We start from the raw sequence: 20,914 nt of genomic DNA, 5'->3' as shown, positions 1-20,914 counted from the left end.
TTATAATTTTTACGCATTAAAAAAGCATTTTCCCATGAAATTTTAGCCTCAGTAGATTGAATCTACCGGGTATAGCTTCTCTGTCGGCATTCTTCCGCAAATTCAGCGCCGGGACCTTCGACTCACAAGCCATGTGACTCATCTTCACGTAATATTTTGCTTCCCCATATCTGATAACAACACCGGACCCTTTTTGTATACCGCTTTTATGGTACTAAGCCATTCTAGAGTTTAATGGGACTGCCTTATCATTCACATCTTGAATTTTACTTCAATGATTACATGACGATTCACGACGCGAGTTATTCTCCGAGGGCATATATTCCCGTTCCGTTAAAATAAACACTTGCCACCTAGCGGAGTTAAGCTAATGGCTATTCAAGTTCCAACTATGTTTAATTTAAACCCACTGACAATGAGATACAAGTTGAGTCAGTTCTGGTAAGCGCGCCGCGCAAGCAACTTTCCCTCGCCTCCATTTGTCCCGCAGATGTAGAGTTAGCCCGCGGAATGAGATAATGCATGCTGCTTTGCTTTTACCATCGTGTTGAATCACCATCGACTTACGTCCATAAAAGAAGTACGACTATCCTTTTTTGGATCACCTTGGAAGCCAAAATTTTGGCACGGGAGGATTTTTAACGACTCATTTCGCCGTTATATCTCGCTGGGGCGACGGAAAACATTGGCAAAATTCTAGATAACCTTCCATTAGGGATAGATCTTCCGTAGTTCATAATTCCGGATTAACGGCCATCTACTGTAATTACAATAAATATGTTATAAACAGCGTCGATCAATAAGTAGAATAATAAACCAAAGGTGATAATGTTAATTTCTCCGGCGATCATCTGTCTTAATCAAAAGTAGTTACGCATACACGGCGATTGCCGGGTGTTTTAGGTGTCGATATCCTTCTACGGCAAATTTGAACCAAGATCGATATTCGCGTTTGTAAAGGAGCCTGAAATATTACTGAGAGGGTACAGGGGGAAGCAATAATTAGATTCACGATGTTTTTAGTTTCACGCTCAACATCGCGGCGTCATTTCAACCGTTCCTCTATTCATTTTTGCAACTCATTGAGACGAAATAATAACCTAACTTCATATTGCTCCAGTCGGATTTTCAAAACAAGCCGAAAGACAACTGCGTAAAATCAAGATTAGCGACCTCTTTGGGGCTGGGGTTATGCTGCGCAAAATCGAAAAACTGTGTAAAATCAAGAAAAGATGTAAAATCGAAGTTTCACCATTGCAATTCCCTATGCTTTCCGGCCGGACTTGAGTGTTGCTGCGTAAAAACGAGACTTGATGTAAAATCAAAGTGCGTAAAATCGAAGTTTTACTGTAATTTGCCTTGACCCCTGCATCAATGAACTACTCTTCTTGAACAAATTAAATATTCTGGAAAACAAATTACTTAAAATATACTTAAGCGACACTTTAACTATTTACAATATATAAAAAATGGTGTACACAGTACCAGTACTTAATGAGATTCCCAGGTTGCAGATTGTAAAGTGTATACACAATAAATGAAATAAACCTTCTTTGAAGTAGAGGTCTACAGAAATGAAAGAAAATGGCTTTGCTTGAAATGGCAAATTTTGAGAACCAAAGCTCAAATGCATGAGTAAGGCAATTAAAAGTGATTTTAAGTTCTCCAGGTGAATAATATTGGCCAGGCTTGACACAAAATATTGATCATGCTACCAGAAGGTCAACTGGCATGTATAACAGTTGCGACATTTGATTTATTACATCAATCCCAAAGCAATCAGTGGTACACAGTACATGTACAGTACAGATTGGACTGAGTTGACAGCCAATTGGACGACACCTGAGCCTTATTGTTGTGAACGCTAAATGATCAACTTGGTTCAGTGTGAAATTGGACATTCATTGAGTAACACGCCTTGAAAATGGAAGACAAGTCATCTACCAAAACATAGACTGATACAACTGAATTAACCTGGTTGAGGACCCGATAAGAATTTCTTACTTAAAAAGCCTTAGCTCTTATTTTTCCTCATGCTGTCATGTAAATTATCAATACATATATTAACATGCAAGATCAAGTACTTCAGACAAAAAGACCTTAAGGTTATTTTTACCATCAAGAGTGTTCTGCAACTCAAGCACTTGAGATATTAGTCGAGCCTTTTCTTCTTGTTCATCAGGACTGATGTCAGGATCCAAGCCTAGGCAAAAAATTTTAAATTAATAGAACTATCAGCACAGCACTGAATTACATGATTCTTGCTTTGTATCATTAACTTCCTCACCCAAGAATATTATGAGATGATCTTTCTAAAACAGAAAACAACAAAGCAAACAATAACTGATAACTAGTGAGTGATTGAACTTTTCCTAGGGAAATGTTGTGAGAAACAGCCAAGAGAAAACAATCTTAAAAAATAAATAAATAAAGAGTAAAGTATTAAGAACGATACACATATTCAACCATAGATCAATTTGTGAACTTAACTACAGCATTAAAATTCTTACCTAATAATAATTAGAACAAGAATTAAAGGCAGAAGTACACATTAGAGTCCCTCATTTTTACAAAAAAAGACGAATTTTGTAATGCTAATGATGTTATATTGGACAATTTAAGATTCTGAAATTTCAAAATTGATATTAAAGCTTACATTTCTGAATGATTAAGTCAGACCAAGTTTAATGAATATCGAACCTTTGAGTGAAGAAGGGGAGGGTAAGGTGCCTCTGACCTAGTTGGGAGGGCAAAGGGCTTTGGATGGTGGCAAGTAGATTTACCAATGTTGGGATTGGGCAATTTAAAAAAAAATATCCATTCTTTCCTGTGAGGATATGCATAAATATACATGCATTCATGATTTATAAATTGTGTTGCAGTAAGAATGGTAACTTTCACTGAAACCCCCTAACAGTACTTCCCTTGGTATTTACCATAGAGTTCTTGATTTTGTCAATTAAAAGTCCTGTCTTCCATAATTCCTTCTGTACATATGATTATTTGACCACATGTTCCATGATTTGGGATTAGAATTCCTTTTGTGGGAGAAAAATTATGCAACTTAAAAACTTGTGCATTTGTATTTTAGAAGTAGCGACTATATTTTGCATGAACAGGAATGGTACCCATCTTTTTTCCTATCCCAGGCACAGTATCATACATCAAAAAGACTACCACATAGATGTGTTTTTTGGACAATGTGTGACCTTAGACCATATAAGAACTAGACCCGCCATTCCCCACCCCTACCCATGTCTCGCCGTGTGGCCAACATCTCCCCTCCGCTCCCTTCCTTCCCCACCCACTTTTAAAGCGGCGTGACGTCACGGTTGGGACGCTCATCGTCGTAGCGCATGGCTACGAATGGGGATTCACTGTATCACTGCGGTATTTTGACCATTTTCTTCGCGATTTTTCAATTAAATGTACTAATATTTATTGCGTTATGTACGAGAAGTATTCTCTCAGCCATGGTTGGATTGGTGAACTTACAATTAATGAACAGTGGCATTTTTCGGCATTGGCAGCGACGAAAAAATATTGTGGCAGTAAAATGAAGACAAAGCCCTTTGTAAACTTCCGCAGATTTTTTTCTTATCCCGTTAACGATCTAGCATCATTCGGAACATCGTTATAAAAACACGAAATCTTGCCCAAAAGTTGTAAACGGGGGGAATTTTAGAGAGGAAAAGGGTCATTGTGTAAAGAATTTGCCGGTCGTCCACGAAGTAACGCGCTAACGCCTTCGCTTATAGTAATTTTTAAACGGTCAATTATACGACGCAAATTGAACTGCGCGCTAGCGCTACTAAAAAGGGATGTCAAAAAATCAGCATTCATATTATTTAGGTAAGTAATTTAGTTATTTTATAAATGCATAATGTTTTACTTAGCAGACAGCTCTCGTGTTATATATATTTTGCGATGGTGGAAAAAGGTCTAGCGCCGGCTTTGCAAGTGACACCTACGATTTACGTACGCTACGGAAAATTCTGGGAATAAATAATACCTATTAGCATATTTATAATTAGAAAGAAAGAGAGGATTGGATTAAAATAATTTAAAAAATAAATTTGCTTTATACCAATCAATTATATTTAATATATATATTAACTAATTAAATATTTTCATGTAATGTTGTACGTGTATACTTACAGAGTTTTCAATTAAATTTTTCAAACAATTTACGACATAATTTTATTTTTTATATTCTTGTCACAATACGTAAGAAAAGAGGATGCGGATTCAAAGATCATCTAAGAAGTGAATCTCATTTTATTAAAAAATCCAGAAGCGATTACTCTGTCAAATGTGTGAAATGTAACGGATAATTTTCTATTTTTCACGGCATTATGATATTTCGAAGCACTTGGAGACGCAAGAGCATAAAAGATATTTAAATACTGCTGCATCTTCCTCCAAAATACAGAAATTTTTAGTAAAAACAATTTATGGAGACGAAGAAAAGAAACTAGCATCAGCAGAAGGATGTCTTTCCATGCTATTTTTCATAGTCATTCCTTCAGATCTAAGGCTTGTACATCACAAGTTATCAAATCGATTTTGCGGCGCACATGATACATAACGCCGTTCAAACAGCTGCTGTTTTGTTGCCCGCAGATGTGGAAAATATTGTCATTAAAATATATTTCTATTTCTACATTACACTGTGCGTCTTAAATGCTGAAATAATTTTGTGAAACTGCGGAAGTCGCATGTATAAGAAAATACTTGGTTACTGTAAAACGCGCTAGTTACCTCTTTCATCAGCTGTAGATAGAATTTTTAAATTATACCACACCATGAATTCCCACTTTCTATATCAGGCTTAATGTCCTAGAATTGTAGAAGAGAGTTTGGAAAAAAATCCTCAAATTTAGCTAGAGTTTAAAAACAAACAATCACCTTTTTTAAAAATGCTATTGAAGTTATTGAGGGTGATAAAATTTTGGTAATCGAAGTAGCGAATGAAGTTTAAAATATCTGAATCAAAAGCGGTCAGAAAGTCAAAGCGGTCGACTAAAATCTCTATGACCTTTGACCCCCATTATGACTTTCTGAGGTCAAAATAAATTGGTGTACGGATGAATGAGCTGCGTAACCGACTTTGGCACCCTTCAAAACCTATGGTTTGACACGTTGGTTGTCATGATGGCCAGACTCTGTGACCTTTGACCCCCATTGAGACCTCGGTGGTCAAAAAATCAACAATACGGATCTATTAACTGAAAAATCGACTTTGGCATCCTTCAAAACAAATGGTTCGAAACCTGGGTGTCACGATGGCCGGACGTTTACCTCTATGGCCTTTGACCTCCGTATTAACCTTGGAGGTGAATAATACGGGTATTTGGACAATACCAATGACTTGGGTGCCATATAAAATCCATGTATCGACACCTTTATTGGTATGCTATTCTTTCTGCCACCCTTATGACCTTGACGGTGACCTTACTGGGTCAACGGTTGAATTTTAGTAAATGAAAGTGTTTTTTTTCGGGTTTCTTGTGTCCGAAAACCCAAGAATTGACATTTTGGTCAATGAAATTCAGACATTTTTCAATCTCGATTTTTTACATTAAAACCACATAAGGCAAATTAAAATTTTAACTCAACAAAACTTAGGACCTCTCCCCATAAGTGTGCCAATTTTCATGAATATTGCTCGATGCAAAGTTACTAAAATTACGGGTTAAAAATGACACACGACCGTTGGGACAGTCTTAATATTCATTTTCTAGGAATGTCACCGTTAGGTTAATCTACTGGTAATAAGTAATATTTCTAAAATAATTTTGCCTTTTTATGGACCCCTCCCTTCATCCTTTGTGAGATATCGTGGGATTTTGCTCCACGCCTTCTTTCTAATCTCACGTAGGATTTTTCAAAATGCGTATTTTCAGTGTAAATACGTTAATCTAGGCTTCATTGTGTTGGGTTTATAAATAAAACGATTTGTTTAATTATTTTTATTGAAGATTACCGAGATCGCAATAAACTGGTTTTTGCGGAAAAAATTATGTGATACTTGCCAGAACCCCTTCTTTTTACCTAGAGGGGGTGAAGCCACGGCCTAGGGGGAGGAAAGCCATGGTCTAGGGGGGGAAGCCATGATCTAGGAGGGGAGGGGCAAGCCAAGTTGTGACATTTTAGCATGGAAAAGATGAATGAAACCAACATTATAAGAACATTATAACAGCGCTTTATTAGTTTATGAGATTATTTCCTTGAAAAAATAGTTTTATTTCAGTTACTTAACTTATACTAATACATATCATTTTTCGTTGATTTGAAGAAAATTTGTTGAATACTTTCATTTCAATTCAGTGCTGATTTTGCTTAAAGACTTATGCGATTTTTGCTTCCAGGGGGACAGCTGCTCCCCCTGCCCTTCGCTGGGTACGCCCATGTTTACATATGACATTCTTAATCAATTTATTTAATACGATCGCTTCTCACTTTATCTTGATTTATTTAGCTTTTTGCGCACAGTCAAGGCTATAAAATGCCTTAGGTCATCGTAAAAATATATTTATTAAGTGTATAATCATTTTGCGTGCCCAATATCGTCACTTTTCAGTGACTTTGTACAGTGAGCGTTAAAATATCTGAAGCGCGCATACAGAATATCGTCTGCTGTCCCAACCGTGACGTCACGCTCCCTCATCCCACCCACTTCCCCGCCGTGCGATGTTGGCCACAGCGTTCCGCCCGAATGGCAGGTCTACTTACTTAAATGGTCTAAGTGTGTGACCAAAAACAAGTCAGCAAACTGATTTCAAGGGGAAGCATCCTCCCCTATTTTCCCCTTCCCTTTTACCTGTGGGAAACCTTTGAGCATACCTCTCCTGCTACTGTAGAAAGCGCAGTTTTCCCTATTTTCCGACATGAACTAGGCCCACCTGAGCTGTAGGCTTAAGGTTGTAAGGACCAAACAGATTGTTGTCCAATTAAAGTTACCAAGTGAAAGGAGATACCTATTTTGGAGCTTACTTTGCACAATATTTGCATTAACAATTATAATAACTTGGCATAAGATAATGATTACTTCAATTGTGAGCAACTTATGCCTCATTAGATCTCACAATTTAACTAGAAAAGTTATCCCAGATATGGTGCCAGATGGTGAGAACAGAACTACCATTTGTTGCTTTGTCAAGGGTGTCAATTCAGCTGTATCTCTGTACGTATATTTTTTTCAGCACCTCTTATTATGATTGTTTGTCATTTCCTTGCTGCTAAAATCCATCAACTAGCCTATTCTAAATAAGATTCAAAAGGCATCCTTCAGCAGTCAAAAATTATTTATACATCCCCATTAATTGAGACCATGGTTGGCACTTACTTAGTAAATTTGCAACAAAATTAATTAAAAAGTCATGAAAAATGAAGTTGGGGATCCCACAATATTTACTGCACAATTAACCTCGTATCTCAGTTTCCTGCAATGCAGTAGCAACACGGGGGGAGGGGGGGAAAGGGGAGAAATATTTTCTGGGTTACATCCTCCCTTTCCTCTGTGGTGGTTTCCATACACCCCCGAAGGGCCCCGAAATCTCCACTAAACCTCCCCTATTTCAAAATCCTGGTTATCCCACTTGTTTCCGGGGGATTGGGTTGGTGTGGTGGCTAGAGTGTTGGCTTCCCACCTCGTCGGCTCAGGTTCGAATCCCGGGGGTGGCAGAGAATTTTCAGAGACTGCCCGATCCCTGCTTGAATGCTTTGTGGAGGACATTTCAAGCAAAACACTCCATCCATCGGATGAAACGTTAAGCTGTGGACCCCTTGGTGCCTTTCGTTAAGAGCTGGCTAATGCCGATGCCGGGTTTCTCTCCACCTACCCTTCCCTCATGGTGCAAATGACTTCAGCTGTCGGTTGCCTCCTCCAAATACCATACCACTTGTTTTATGATGTCTAAATGGATATTTGTACACAACCAGTACTTTTTCTTCATTCTAAATCAAGTGTCACACATAAAAGTACACTAAGTGAAGGGGTTGACTAGTTATCCGAGGACCTTGGTGACAATGTGATCAAAGAGCCCCAAAGCGAATAAAAGAATATGAAGCCATAAAGCATGCAAAGTTAAGAGTTAAAATTAGAGATGGGTCGAATAGCATATTTCTATAACTCAAATATTGAGTTCGAATATTAAATGATGATTCAAATATTCGAATACTAGAGTGGCCCAAAGCTATTAAACGAATGTTTCTTCTTCTATTTCCCTTGATGAATCTATAAATAAAAAGGTATACAGTGGCACCTCGATCTATCGTTTTTAAAGGGATAGACGAAAAAAACGATGAATGCGGGAATGTTTGACTAGGTTGCCTATGCAGCAGAAAACTCAGGATTTTGGCGAGTAATTGTGATTTCCTTTAAAGGATTCAAACAGGAAATTAACTGATTAATGGAATATTTTCATTTTATGGAAACAATTTGGGCACATAGTTGATTCAACTAACATCTATCTCAAATATCCCAAGTGGACACACCACCTTGCGAAAAAATGATTTCATGCCGTCTCGGCATTTACACTGCTACGATGGATTTCTGTCTGATGTATACATTCATATCTACCAAACGCCATTTCAGCGGTACGCCCAGCTGATACTCTGCTTCATCCATCTTCTTATTTTCAACAGGGAGCTCGCTTTACCCCCACTCCTACTGTCAAGTGCTAGTGGACAATCCGAGGCATTTTGCAAAATACACGGGCTTCTCCACTAGATTTTCTTCTTCAATTATTTTCTGTCCATCTTTAGAAGTTCTCATGAGATAAGCAAATGAGTTTGAATTGCTAGCAGAGAGAAACCAAATATACTGAGAAAATATCCCTTCGTCTGTGACTGTGACAATAGAGATTTATAGCACAACTCATAAATTCTAACTTGATATATGTTTTCGGAAAAAAATACCGCATCAACTTCTGAGAAGCTCAGCTGCGAGGATATCGAGTTTTGCCAGAATGCCGTCGTATTTTGAAATTTATTTCCTTGCGTAAAATGCTTAAATAAAGTCAGAATTACGTCATGTTTGGCCTTATTCTTTTTTTAATTGCGTGCACATTACTAATATTTTAATCCAATGAAGGTGTAATATCAATTGCCGAAAGTCAATTTGACACCTTTTGGGCTAATAGATGACTCATGCAGCAGTAGACCTCCAGTAATGGGGAACTTTGAAGCAGGTAGGCAGAAAAAGGTCAGCGGGGGAGAAAGAGGGAAGGGTGAAACATGATTCTATTATTCTCCTGTAACTTAATACAGTGGAACCTCATTAAAGCGAGTACGGGCTATAGCGAGACCCCCACTATTACGAGAGATAGCCGATGCACCGTCAATTGACCCTATAATAGGTATATTTAAAAATTCGATTTAACGAGGCCCATTTGGTGTTGGCTCTCGCCATAGCGAGGGTTTCACCGCCGGAAAAACTTACATCAAGACTCCTTAATCTCTGTAATTGCTAGCGATCTGTAAGAAATGAAGTTAATGGAGTGCTCAGTCTCAAATTTATGTGGTAAACTGTCATTCGATAAATAGGTAGTTAATTTTGGTGGAAATATTGTGACATTAGCATTCGCGAATGCTTGATCTTCTTTCATTCCTCGGGCGGCAGAAAGCAGTCGGTAGTATACCCGCACGTCCGTGAGTTGCGTGAATAGAAAGCATTTGATGGCAGACACCATGGCCAAAAAAACAACAAACACGTTCAAGCGAGAAAATAAAAATAAAGGAGTAATATGAGAATGTCGAAATTAATTTATCTTCCTATTCGCTCTTCACAATTAAAAAAAAGTACCCAAGGAATGCAGACTATGTAGAGTTACAAGGAGCTTTGTTCGGGTGGTTTTGCCCACTCCAATCTGCGGGAACTTTTGAGAAAGGGGGGCTATGCCTACGCCTAAAGCGGAGTATTTCAAGGATAGATTGCAAATCGAAAATTTCAAGAGTGCGGAAGGTTGATTATAATAATGCAAAGCACCAAAGCGTTATCTCCCCTCATAATTGCTGGTGATGCCTGCGGTGTAAACACTAAGTCGTGGAAGAAAGGAATCCGATCATAAGTATCTTAAGAAGTATTCCCCACGTCATATAACATAGACGAAACGGAAGTTTTTTACATCCTACTCCCCGACAAAACCCTTGCAGTACGAGGTATTTCTTGCAATAATGCCTCTAAAGGTAGGTAGTGCACCTTAGCAATGATGTAGGATGTACGATGCAATGATACTCGGCGTGAATTGTCCGGATGGATGTATTTATTCTCCGTTGCGGATTCACAAGGGTGAACTATTCGCGTCAGTGGTCGGAGTCGTACTAGCGCTCTTTTCCGTCACGTGGGTAGCCGAACATCCCCTGGTGGCCGCAGGAAGAACTAACAGAACAACTCACTATCGTTTGCAGTGCCGTGGTAAACTCTGTGTATTATTTCAAATACGTCGCGAGCGTAACACTCGAAAAGGAACTTTTTTAACAATGGCAATTTTAATCACATCATTTTTCAAGCTTAGCAAACTTTTTACTGTAGATAATGAAGATATTACATTATCTGATAGAAAAGTCTTCCAAGGCAGGAACGTTATACAACCTTCCAGCGTTTTCGACTGCAGTAACAAATGCAATACGTTATTTCACTTCACTGCTGCTTAACATACAGGAACAATAAACATACACCAATGGAAACATTTGAGGCATTAAATAACCGCGATATTGTTTTATCATTAAATTTTTGAATTTTCAGTGGAAAATATCAGAATAATAGAATGATTACGTAAATGCACTAATTAAGTGCATAGAAAAATGGCTTCGTCGGTTGTGCATTGGCATGATTGACAAAACTACGCTTTGCATGATTTTTATTCAGTGCGGCGCTTAAAATGGTTTGAATAGTTAGTTGTTGTTTGAGTAAGGAAATTTATTGATGCAAAAAAACATTGCCTTTCGTCTGGATTTATGCTAACGTTTATCGGATAGAAATATATCTGTTGCCGCACCACTCCTGTTCCTGTATAACTGTTCGCAACAGGTATATTGGCTATTATTTGCTCCACCTCCGGTAAAGCGACAATTCGCTATAGCGAGTGTTTATTGGTGCACCGTGGGGTGTCGTTTTATCGAGGTTGCACTGTATTTTCTTTTGAAGCTTTTGATTTATGGTCTTCCTAATACGAACCCTGCACGAGCAGGGGCCTTTTGTTTGATTTTGGAGAGGAGGAAAGCGTCGGAGGAGGGGCCTAGGGCTGATGGATGGAGGGGGTAGCGGATTTTGGAAATTGTGCTACGTACTTACTATCCCATGGCACTGAGGTTCTCCTGGTGGGGGAAACTGGGGATTTTCGGATTTTTTCACCTGATCATTTCTGGTTCCCCATGTTGAACTCTTTTCACCGCTCTAATCTGCGAATTTAATGTAGTTCGTCAACTTGCCTAAAACGGTGCTGCATGAACTAAACGAGTTCTCTACATTTTTCCGAGTCAACTACCAACGACGTGTGCATGACAGTGTATGACGCGAAATTCAAAGTATTCGAGATGGTACCCTTAGCATAATTTTTCGAAATCTCGAATACTTTCTAGTATTCGCGGATACTATTCACACATCTCTAGATAAAATATGAAAACCATGGGGTTCGAAGGTGCTGAAAGAGCCCTGCACTTCCCGCTTGATGCCTTCGGCCCTAAAGCCCCACAGACCTCCATCAATCATTTTTAAGAGGAGTTTTATCCATGCAAGTTAAATTTCTTGAACAAAAATGTGACTCTGAAAATATGCCACCTGCCACGCATGTGATGACTTAGCTTGAACGTCATGTATTGCCACTGAGTTTTAACTAATTATGTATTGCAATGAAGAAGAATGACCAAGAAAGAATGATTTTTGAATTAAAAAACAAAATCACAGGTAATTTACTTGACATACTGATAGCATGAAGAAAATGGAATAAGGAAATCTAATATCTTACTGTGAGGCCCCGGACTGCTACTTCCATTTGTAAACGTTGACGGTATGGAGTCCATGCTTCGGCCATGGCCAATCATAGAGCCTCCTCCACCAACACCAACTTGCTGAGATGAGATGCTTTCTTCACAGCCATCTCCTTCTCCTTCAGATATAACGACTAAAAATTTACAAGGGTCAATGAGAGAACAATAACAATAGCCATTACATCATATTGCTAAGAAAACTACCACAATGATCCATAAAGTAAAAAATAGACCTCCAAATTTCAGATAAACCTCCATGTTACTCCTATTTAAATAGAGATTGTAGTAATATTTGTGGCTTATAATGTGTTCTTAACATGGTCTGAGCATGTAACACCATCCTCTTCACATTCAGACCAGCAGCAGTGACGTTCCGTTACCAACTGATAGTGTTTTTTGATAAAGCCCCCATTTAAATATTATACATTACTATGATACTTTTTATTCTAAACTCTAATTGCCGTATAGTTTTATGATTTCTGTTATAAACTGTTATTGTAAAAACATAATTCCCATAACCAGGACATTGTGGAGAATTTTATGAGATAGATGGGATGCCCTCAAGAGTGATTTTAACCGGGACAGATGGCCACTTTAAAAAAATGTGATGGTCACAGGATTTAGTAAAAAATAACATAAAATCCAGTTAACATATTGGGATGCATTAATACACTGTAACTAAAAGAAACATAGTAATTTGTATAAACAAGAATCCTGGAGATATAATTTTGATGATATAAAGTTTTGCTGATTTGATCATCTTTTAGTGCACGCTTAAAGTTGTTAGGAGGCAGACAAAGGCATGAATTGAAAGTTTGTTGTTTATTTCTAGGCACCACTTAACAATACTACTTGGTTTGGCTCACTTTTAAAAAGAAAGAAAAACCCCTAAATAGATTTTTTTAGTGTGCTTAAATAATAAACTAATTTGAATGATGAGTTAATTGATAAATTCTTTCCTCAGTTAATGCAAATCACGTGTCGAGAGAAGTACATGGACATATTTACTATACAAGCTAGTAATCCCCTGTAACTCGTTTATAAATATTTCAAGTCTCTAAGAGGCTATGACATTGAGACCATCTATGTACAGCAGTGGAAAAAATAAACACAAAGCTCGTTGGCATCTGAATGTAGTCAGCTCAGGAAATAAATAAACAGCAGAAAATGCCGACTGTAAAATATTTCTCAGACTAAGAAATAGTAGTCAGTCCCATGATAGTAAGAAAATATTTAAAAATTTATTAGAGAGCAATGCCCAATTTGCCATAAAATTTAAGCACAAGCCTAATATTTATTTGAAAAGGTACTCTAAATTCACTCCACAGTCAACTACCCAAATGGCTATGCAAGGTAGGAGTTAAATTTCAACAAATTAATAGCGTTTAAGAACTCAATAGTCATGCAACATCCTCTGGACCTTAAACTAGTTTCTGTGAAGAATTTTATATTAGAAAATTGCCCACATAGTCAATGCAGCACCCAATCACGCATCACACAGGTGAGACATGGGTGAAATTATAATACAAAGAATGAGAGGAGGAATTAGTAGTCAGGTCTGATAAGCATTGTCATACTGCAACGCATGTTAGTGAATTTCCCTGAAGTTTATAGTTTCCTGAAATTTCCCTGGAGTATATAGTTTGAAAATTCTTGGTTGTATGAGAACATTATGGGGGCATACTTATCGGATATGGACGTCTTGAAATAGTTCTTGAGCTAGCAACATTCAGACACCAACGAGCTTTGTGTTGATTTTTTCCGCCACTGTACCACACAGCAAATTAAAAAACCTATCATGGTGGAGATAAGGACCGGACTTTCAATACACCAATACCAGCGCTTAGCTTGAGTCCTTTTTTCAAGGCACTTGAATGACAGCACTCTGTATAAGAGACTACGAAAGGTGGCTCTTCCAAATCCTGATGACAGCTGTAACACTTGACCAGTTAAGTCTCTCAACAATTACGTCGGTAGAACGCTGAGAGAGATGTCACCTCTAGACGTTTCTGCTTCAAGAAACCTAATCTAAGACTGGGACGTTAAATTTTTAATCTGCCTTCCATAATCTTGATTTCAATTAGACGATAAAATATCCGATAAATTCAGCAACGCAAAATTATGCACTTAGAGGTCACCTATGATCCTATGAATAGTTTGGATAAATTATAGATTATTGCCATATGTTTTCTAAAAATTTTATCTTTTATGATGCATGTATAGTACGAGGTAGATAAAGAAAGTCACTAGGCGAAGGAAAAAAACCATTAATCCATTATGGAAATGCAAAAGAAGCTGATTAAATAAAGGGAAAAAATACACGCAAATATGGAAGAGGATGGTATTGTGTAAATTTGCCAGAGACAATTTTACTTGACCTTTCATTACGGTGAAAATGGAGTTTAAGAGTTCAAGAAATATCTAAAACTACGGATACTGACAGAAGTATACATATTTGGAGGTGACCTGTTGTACAATGATTTCATTAATTTTAGGCACGAAGAATAAGCAGCCCTTTCTATAATAAATAATTATGATACGGTGGTAATAACTCATCATTCCTGATAATCTTTTAAGAAATAAATCCCTTTAATTTCCGCGGCCAATAAATAACCAATCCTCAATCCATGAAATGGATAAGTAATTGTAAATTTAAGTACGTAAACATTCGCGTATAACTGGTGATTAGCTTTCACGCATCGATGTAAATGGTTACTGGAAGCAAAATAGTACACATTAAAAATAACCATGTTAATTTCTAAGCTATGAATAACGTAGCATACCTTGAGGATCATCATCAGCCAAGGGTATATTATTAATTTCTTCTTGAATTTTAGCAACAGACATAATGATTCGATATTGATCTTTTGCAATACCGAAAGACACGTAATGTAGAGAAGAGTTGTGACGGATTTCGGAGAGAAAAAGAATCCACTAAATAACCGCGTGCATAAATAACATAAGCAAATTTAATGCTATCAGTAATTACACCAAACAGCTATTATTTCAGTAGCCAACACTTCTGCTACATTAACACAGAGCTATCACCAGCACCCCAATATTGTATGACATGCGCCATGCGCCATTGCATGTAAGTGACGTCCTCTGTCCTAGCCAATAGGATTTGCCCTATTAATTTCATGCTGTTTTGAAAGTTGGTTGAAGTTCATAGATAAATTATCGAAGAATTTGCCGCTTTTTGGAGAGATGATGCTAACTATTCAGCACATGGTAATTTTTAATTTCTTTCTATTTACTTCCATTCCAAAATATTCTTTAAAAAATTCTCTTCCGGACTTGAGACATCATTTTCATGTAAATGAAATTTCATTTATTTATTGTGAGCCAAGAAATGGTTTGTTTTCCGCCGTTTTCACTGAAAATAATAGAAATTATCAAGAACAGCGTCGCCTTGTCTCTGTTTACCATTAAATTTCATTTGGAATTTACTTACTTAATTGGATAATTTCTTGGTCTTCCTTATCTTGCTCATCTTTCTTTCTCCAGGTGGGTCCCCAGGATCCTTCCACCTTCTCCGTCGGGTTGCCTCTAATCCACTCAGTTCTCGCATCTGAATGTCTACATTCCCTCTGAAGGAGAATAAATTTTTATATTCCAGACTTTTGGCCTGGTTGCATGACACATTAACACGTACGGGTTAATGTATAAACGTATGAACGCGAGAATGAACGCCAAAATGCACCGTGTGACCACCCAACTTGTGCGAATACATGTACAGAAAATAGAACCTGTTCTAATTTGGCTCATGCATTCGTGCATGTTCGTTCTGGTCCACCAAAATCATTCATGCAAACCACAATAACTTGTAAATACCGTGTAACCAGGCCTTAAGGTATATAATTAACTATAATTGAATCTTAATTAATATTCAATTAGTTAATTATATAGTTTTTATTAAAGGATATGAGTGGTTGTTGTAGATGTTGAATATGTCTTTATAAAGTACTTACAGGGTAGGATAAAAAAGTAGTAGAACTGAATTAATTGAAATTTTTATTTTTGACTAATCGGTACAAATCTTTAGTAGTCCTCGAAATAACACTCTTGTGCTTCGACACAACACAACTTGATAACACTGCATGCACACCTTATGAAATTCGCTTTCCAGGAAATCCCTCAGAGATACGTCTTCACGACCTTGCTCATATCTTTCTTCTGACCTGCAGTTTAAAGGGCTTATAGTTATGCAACTTGGCACTCTGGCATTTGGTCTTTGGGTCGTAATCAAAACACCACGTTTCATCACTGGTTATTGCGCCATTGTCAAAGAAATTTGGTTTTTCTTGGACATCCCTCATATGAGGGATGAACAAAATAATATAAATAAAAATAATCATATGATTCTTGGCACAAACTTGGAGCACACCTTTTGCATGGCCAAATCCTCGTTAATAATCTTTAGGACGAATTCTCTAGCTCATCAACGATTAGACGAATGTTTGTGTCCCAGTCGGAGCTCAAAGTGCTTTATCATTTTGGCCACATTTTCATCAATCTTTGAAGTTGACTGGAGACCGGCACACTAGTTTCTTCAATGAGTTCTCGCCCTTTCTGGAACAGCTTATGCCACAAGAACACTGTTGAGTGGTTCATGACAGCATCACCATGGGCATCCTCAATCATTCTTAGCGTCTCCGTGGTGGTTTACTGAGTTTGATGCGGTATCTGATGACATAGCCCTGTTCTAGAATTTTCTCTGTCTTGGAATACGACCGCACTTATTAACCTTGGAAAGGGTGTGTAGGGTGTTAACGACACCCCATGGTTCTTCTTTGACCCATTGTACGTACATTGTGGTATCTACACCTTCTTCAGTTCTTCCTCAGTTCTTATTCCATCAAATTTTATACATTTTGACAAAATGCTGCCAATACCCCATAAAATTTTCATTTTGCTTCGGGATCGGAACAAGTTAGAATGTCCTGGGGTGTCACCTACACCCCACGCACCCTTACAATTCTTCGGAGCCATAGGACTTCCCCTGAGCTTTCTCCTTTCATGAGAGATAATTATTTTTTTTCTCTTTTAGCACGTAGAACATTACATTCAGCATGTATAATAAGATATTTCATGCCTTGAAACCCAAAGTTGTAAAGTTAACATCAATACGATGCCGAATGTCAAATAACACACATAGAAAACTTCGGTTGAATGCATTTCTCCATTATCAATTTTATGGTAATAGTAGAAAAGTAAATATTTAGTATCAATCTAATTTGGTGGACCTATTTAATATAGAACATAACATAACTGTATCATTACAAGTAAAGAGAAAAAAACATTTTCTTTGGGGTGTCGATGAGACCCCGCTCTCACCCTCTAACGTTACATTTTGCCGTGCACCTCTCCTGGGTTAATAAAGGTTCATGGATATTGACTCGCTTACTCTCCGCTTGACTGCTGGTGACTGGAAAAAATATCAGACTCTTTGGAAGGCTCCTCACTACCACAACCAGGTGGTCCCATTCACCTCCAATGCTCCGTTTGCACAACAAATTCAGCCTTACAGATTTTTGATCCTATCTTGTATATATATTCTCTATAGAGAAAATAATGCTATCATTGTCTGCGAATACAACTATATGATACAACAATGGGGTATTTCCATAGGATTTATTTTTGTCGGTTAGTGAAGAATTATATGGGTGTTCATAAAAAATCATTGACTGGAAACTCATGGAGTGAAAAGGGTTATAGCCTTTGGGGAAAATGAAGTTATGACTCATCATCACAGCCAGTTACAGGTTATTCAGTAGGTCTTGGAACATGATTCAATTGCTTTTATGCAATATTAATTGGGTGAACCAATGGCAATGGATGGGAATAATAATAATAATAATAATATTTATTTGCCCAAAGGATACTATATGTCATGATACAATCATAAAACAAGTATATAGGGCACGTCAAAATTAACAAATTCACATAAGAAAATGTTACATTTCAGATTGAAGATATTCTTTTATACTATAAAAACACTTCTCTATTAAGTAACATCACATGACTATGTTGCACCTTGGCAATGTAACATGGAATATGTATATCAATGTAATATCCAAATTCTGATTTGTAATGTAGGTTTGAGACTTGTTTATGGGAAATATTTTTCATGTCAGGTATGCGATGCAATTCTATTTTTATGATGCCCTATCCAAAGCATTAAAGTTTTCTCAAAGGAAGCACAATCATAATGACCACTCTTTTAATAGATGAAGCCTCTTTTCTGATTTGTAGTAACCATCTGATTGGAAGATTTCAGAGAAAAGTTTGTGATTAATATTCTGCCATGGGATATTCATCCTTCCTCAATTTAAATATTGCCACCTTTGCATGTTCCCAACCAGGCTTAAATGGAGTTACTATTACATTTATACCAAGCATTTTATCCATTAGTGTAAGAGATGCTATATGGAATCTTGTTAAATAGCATTTGAAGTCATTTAAGATTCCACATGAACGTTCATAGTAGGGAACACGTTAAAATTTCTGTTATTTGTGTGTGATGCAAAGTGGTGAGAGAATAGTCCGAAACCTATTTGTCAGACAGTTAAAGTGTAGTTCTTGCCATCAGGATTTTTTCCTTTCTTTTTCTTCTTTCTTCCATCGTCATGGAGAGGTCACCCATCGCACTCCACCAGCCACTCCCTCAGCCATGGAGACAGTGGAAGGCGTAGCAACAACAGAGAAAGAGCCACTAGTGGAAGTCAAACCTCAGCAGTGAACGTGAGTCAGTGGCCTGATAAGTAAAACCCCCCATATCCTGAATTACATCCCCAAATTAAGAAGTATTTTGATTAAAAGTCCCTATCAGTGTTATCTATGAACCCCAAATCCCTCCCTAAGTACAGAAGAAATCCTCCAGTGTTGGAGAGCCACTGTCCCCACGTCTTTCTTGAATTCTGAATTCCCCCCCTTTTGCATGGAGGATTTAAAAAAAGAATTTAGCAATTAAAAGTTTGTAAATTTGAATGACTTTGCTTTTTGTCGAATTGCAGAATCTATTTCTTTAATTTGAAGCTACATACATGTATGTAGTATGATATTTATTAAACCTATATCATTAGAAATCTTTTTTATGAAGGGAGTACATATGTAGTATGTTAGTGTGGTTCACTGGTGGGGCTAAACCACATCATGAGTCTATTTCAGCTACACCACTAATTGGAGGAAATCATTCAGTCATGTTATTGATTCCATGAAGGCCTGCCACATTTTGGTCGAAATAAGTCAGATCACTGTTATTCAACCCTGAAACCCTGTGTGCCCTTGTAACTATCCAGAATTTTCCACCTTCTAAACTTATAAACCATGAAACCATAAATTTTTTTTTGCAATTAGGGCTAACCTACCTTAGATACTGCTTTGCCTTCTTCATTAAGCTTGATTTTTTCGCAGTTGAACAATAAAGGATATCTATTTATTAAATGGAAAACTCTTGCCATTGGTCCAATTGTACCTGTTAACTCCAATCGATCTGCCTCTTGTATCTTTGTGACAACATAAATCTCTTTTACTGTTGACAATTCTAGAGAAAAATGGTTCATTCCTTGTTATTTTTGAAAATTTCTGAATATTTTAAGATCATGAGAAAATATTTTAATAAAGCTTCTGAATTATAAAAAAGTGATTATTTCAAAATCTCTTATAATGGCAAAGAAGTATTTTTTTTATTTTTAAAACAAAAAATGTCTTTTATTTATATTTTTATTTATTTTAAATAAAATGTAATTTAAAATTTTGAGTAAATGTTTATTAAATGTTTCCTAAATCTAAAAAAGTGATTAGTAAAATATAAAGATATATACCTATATGTATAAAAAAAATATATTTTATATATCTAAAAAAAATTGAAAACCAAAAAAATGTAGTGTACACGTACGTACGTACGTACTATCCCAAGTAGCAAAATCTTATGTAAAAATTATTTTAAAATATATTGCGAGAACATTTTAAAATGACTTTAACATAATTTTGAAAACATATTAGCTTTCTCTGTTTCAACGTTATAAATCTTTTTTTCATCATTTCAAAATGATTTTAACATAAGTTTAAAATATGTCCTACTCCTGTGTGAGCTATGAATTATAGATTTTAAAATATGTTGTAACTAATTCAGCCTCTTATTAATATGACTAATTGTTATGTTAATTATGATGTAAGTATAAAATACGTTTGAAATTACAAACTGTGCCAGAAACAGTAAAAATATATTTTCCCACCTAACAATTATCCTAGCGTCAACATGCTTGAGTGTATCGAAGGAAGTTGTACAAGCATTGTGAATATTACAGAATCTCCTTACCTGCGTATTTGCACTGAATGCCCACCATTACCAGGAACATTTAGAAAACATCGAAATCAGATGTCCATGTTTAAATTAGAAATTTGATGTGATATGCTTTCATTTCAGGATAATTTTTCCGTAAATTCATTATTTTAAATTTCTAGGAATATTATTGAAAACTGCCAAAAAATACCGTTTTGTGGATTTCAAGACGGCAAAATTCAAATTCAGTTTTGAAAAAAGGGAATCATTTTTGGTAGAAAAAGTCTCCAAAATCATCTGTATCACTAATTGTTTTATGTAAAGCTACATACTTGTCAGTTATTCACATTCACCTCAAAGGAATGAGAATTTTTATACTGGTTTATTTTATCATACTGGTATGACTAAGATTATATGTACCAATGAAAATTTATATGAGTGCACTGTTTTTGTTTTAAAATGTTTTATAATGATTTCAAAATAATGACCTAATTATTTCAAAATTATGTTAAAATGATTTTACCATTATGTTAAAATGATTAGAAAATAATTATCAAATTATTTCAAAATTATTTTAAAATATGTGTAAAATAAATTTGAAATTGTTTTAAAATAATATTCACATAATTATTT

At 36.5% G+C, this 20,914-nt stretch overlaps 1 protein-coding gene across 2 annotated transcripts in view; it reads right to left on the bottom strand.

Annotated features, from left to right (window-relative positions):
- Positions 1-20,914, bottom strand: part of LOC124171453 — a 42,704-nt gene that overhangs the window by 5,653 nt on the left and 16,137 nt on the right. For both annotated transcript variants that reach the window (XR_006867725.1, XM_046550628.1), the window contains exons 7-10: positions 19,365-19,540; positions 15,449-15,584; positions 11,973-12,128; positions 2,117-2,203 (exon numbers count right to left, since the gene is read on the bottom strand). Coding sequence is in view for 1 of the 2 variants with exons in the window: in XM_046550628.1 (XP_046406584.1) it covers positions 2,117-2,203; positions 11,973-12,128; positions 15,449-15,584; positions 19,365-19,540 (555 nt within the window). In the remaining variant the exon portion in view is untranslated. The remainder of the gene's footprint in view (positions 1-2,116; positions 2,204-11,972; positions 12,129-15,448; positions 15,585-19,364; positions 19,541-20,914) is intronic.

This window comes from Ischnura elegans, chromosome 1 (genome assembly GCF_921293095.1).
Source record: "Ischnura elegans chromosome 1, ioIscEleg1.1, whole genome shotgun sequence".
NCBI classification, from domain to species: domain Eukaryota; kingdom Metazoa; phylum Arthropoda; class Insecta; order Odonata; family Coenagrionidae; genus Ischnura; species Ischnura elegans.
Note: the sequence above shows the minus strand (reverse complement) of the source record. Positions and strands in the feature narration are given on the sequence as shown.